The sequence below is a fragment of the Propithecus coquereli genome, unplaced genomic scaffold (assembly GCF_000956105.1).
Source record: "Propithecus coquereli isolate 6110/MARCELLA unplaced genomic scaffold, Pcoq_1.0 Scaffold36, whole genome shotgun sequence".
Lineage (NCBI taxonomy): Eukaryota > Metazoa > Chordata > Mammalia > Primates > Indriidae > Propithecus > Propithecus coquereli.
In genome coordinates, this window is record NW_012149285.1 from 1430805 (window position 1) to 1432925 (window position 2121).

Below are 2121 nucleotides of genomic sequence, written 5' to 3' on the forward strand. Positions count from 1 at the left end.
AGCCAGGATCTCCAGTGCACGACAGCTCCGCCCCGCGGCCCCAGCTCTGCACAGACACCACGGCCCCTGCCTCCTCCCAGGGCTTCTGCACAGCCCAGTAGTGTCCTGCTTCTCTTCCCCTTTCCAATGCTATCATTTTTGTTTCCTTTGCTTTCCTCTTTTCCTCCTGCTCTAGTTACAGGTTTCCCTGAAGCTCAGACTTGGTTCATTTCTTTATTCTTTCTCAGTGAAGTGAGAAGGTTTGAATGCTTCAACTAGCAACTGTGCTGAGAACCCTCCAGCTATCATCTCCCACCCTGGCCCTTGAGACATCTCTTCCTAGATATTCCACTCTTACTTCACATACGTAACACTCAGTGTATCTTCACCATTCTATCCCAACTCTCCCAGATCCGTAATGTGAAAATGTCTATTATTTGGTTCTGAAGCTTTTTTTGCATTATCCTACATATCAAATCTGCCACAGTTCTTGTTGCTTTTTTAAACATTTTAATTAAGTTACCCGTCCAGTGTGTTGACCCCAGGCCTAGTAACCATGTCTTGCCCATGACTCTGCACCGGCTTCTTCACACGTGTTTTCAGTCTCGTCATTTTCTATCCCAACTATGCTGGGATCAATTAAAAGTCCTAAAGATCTTAACTATTCCCAGAACTACTACCGATTCCTACTATTTGATCTCACCCTGCTTATAAAACTAGCTTTGACTATTCAACAACTTGGAGCCTTCACTGGGTGTGGCCAGTATTGTCTTCAGCCTTCCAACATGCCATGCTTATTAGTGATTCAAGCTTTGTGGCCATGCTCTTTTTCTCCAATTAAATAATGTCTGCTTTATCATTTACTTAACCAAAATTATAATTTTTTAAAGTAAATTTCAAATGACACTTTACAAGGTCTTTGCAACCTTCTTGCTTATATAAACCTCTAATATCCCTAAACTCTTACAGCATTTCATGTGCTTCTTGTTTGTACTGCTAATTTTGGCTTATAATCACGTATATTGCTATGCAGCTACTTTATACTGTTCATTTTTCTCCCAGCCTTCCCCAAAGGAACTATGGCCTTTTAGCAGGGTAACTACTGTACATTGAGAAAAAGAAATATAATCAGATTTTTCGAGAATTACTAGACATTGGCTCTGAACTGACAGTAATTCCAGGAGATCCAAAATATCACTGTGGCCCATGAGTCAGGTCAAGTGATCAATGGAGTTTTAACACAAGTTCATCTTACAGTGGGTCTCCAAACCTATCCTATGGTCATTTCCCCAGTTCCGGAATGTATAATTGGAAGAGACATAATCAGCAGATGGCAGAATCACATCACATATGGGCTTATTAAGTAGCCTGTTGTTTCACCGACAAGACATATAAATTCTGTAAGAAGATTTTGATCATGTTTCATAACATTATTTCTAAATAAAGCAAAGACTTTTGGATAGCTGCATTTTTTTCCAATTACTGACACCTCCTGGTACTCACTTTACAAACTAGATTAAAGCTAAAGGCTAGATATTATCACCTGAGCTAGAGATTTTCTACTGGAATTCAGAAGGGGTTCATAAATCATCTTTGGCACTTTTGGTTCTTTGATGATGTTACTTATACTATTTCCTTCCAAGGGTTCAAATACTTTTGAGTTATGTTCTCTTATGAATAACCTGACAGTTATTCAGTTATATTCTCTGATTATTAGTTTTTTAATAAGATAATTGGGGCAAATGGTATCTCTTTAAATCAGACATCTCACCAAATGTCGACATGTCGAGGATTTTCTTTTTGACAGTGAGGACAGAAATACGTCATTCTGTTATTCTCCCCGAAGCGACACGCAGTTATTTTGCAGTGGCAACGACCACAATTAGGACGCTTGTAAACCTTGTAGTGTTTAGACACAGCAGATCCTGCTTTACGGCACTACAAAAAATAAATAAATGAATAAAATAGATTAAAATGTTATCTACAAAACAGCGTTGCTGAAGAGCCAAAGACAAATTCTTCAAAGTCATTTCTGAAAGTAATCTGTTAAAAATTTACATATGTTTGAACATATGCCCATATAATCTCTTCTTTCATCTTAGAAAAAGGTATTGACAAGATTTAGTAATATTTGTCAGATAA

At 38.2% G+C, this 2121-nt stretch overlaps 1 protein-coding gene across 1 annotated transcript in view; it reads right to left on the bottom strand.

Annotated features, from left to right (window-relative positions):
* The window catches only part of NEIL3 (nei endonuclease VIII-like 3 (E. coli)), a 65320-nt gene that overhangs the window by 35684 nt on the left and 27515 nt on the right, over positions 1-2121 (bottom strand). Inside the window, exons 5-6 of the mRNA XM_012651636.1 lie at positions 1751-1917; positions 545-608 (exon numbers count right to left, since the gene is read on the bottom strand). Of these exons, the coding sequence (XP_012507090.1) occupies positions 545-608; positions 1751-1917 (231 nt within the window). The remainder of the gene's footprint in view (positions 1-544; positions 609-1750; positions 1918-2121) is intronic.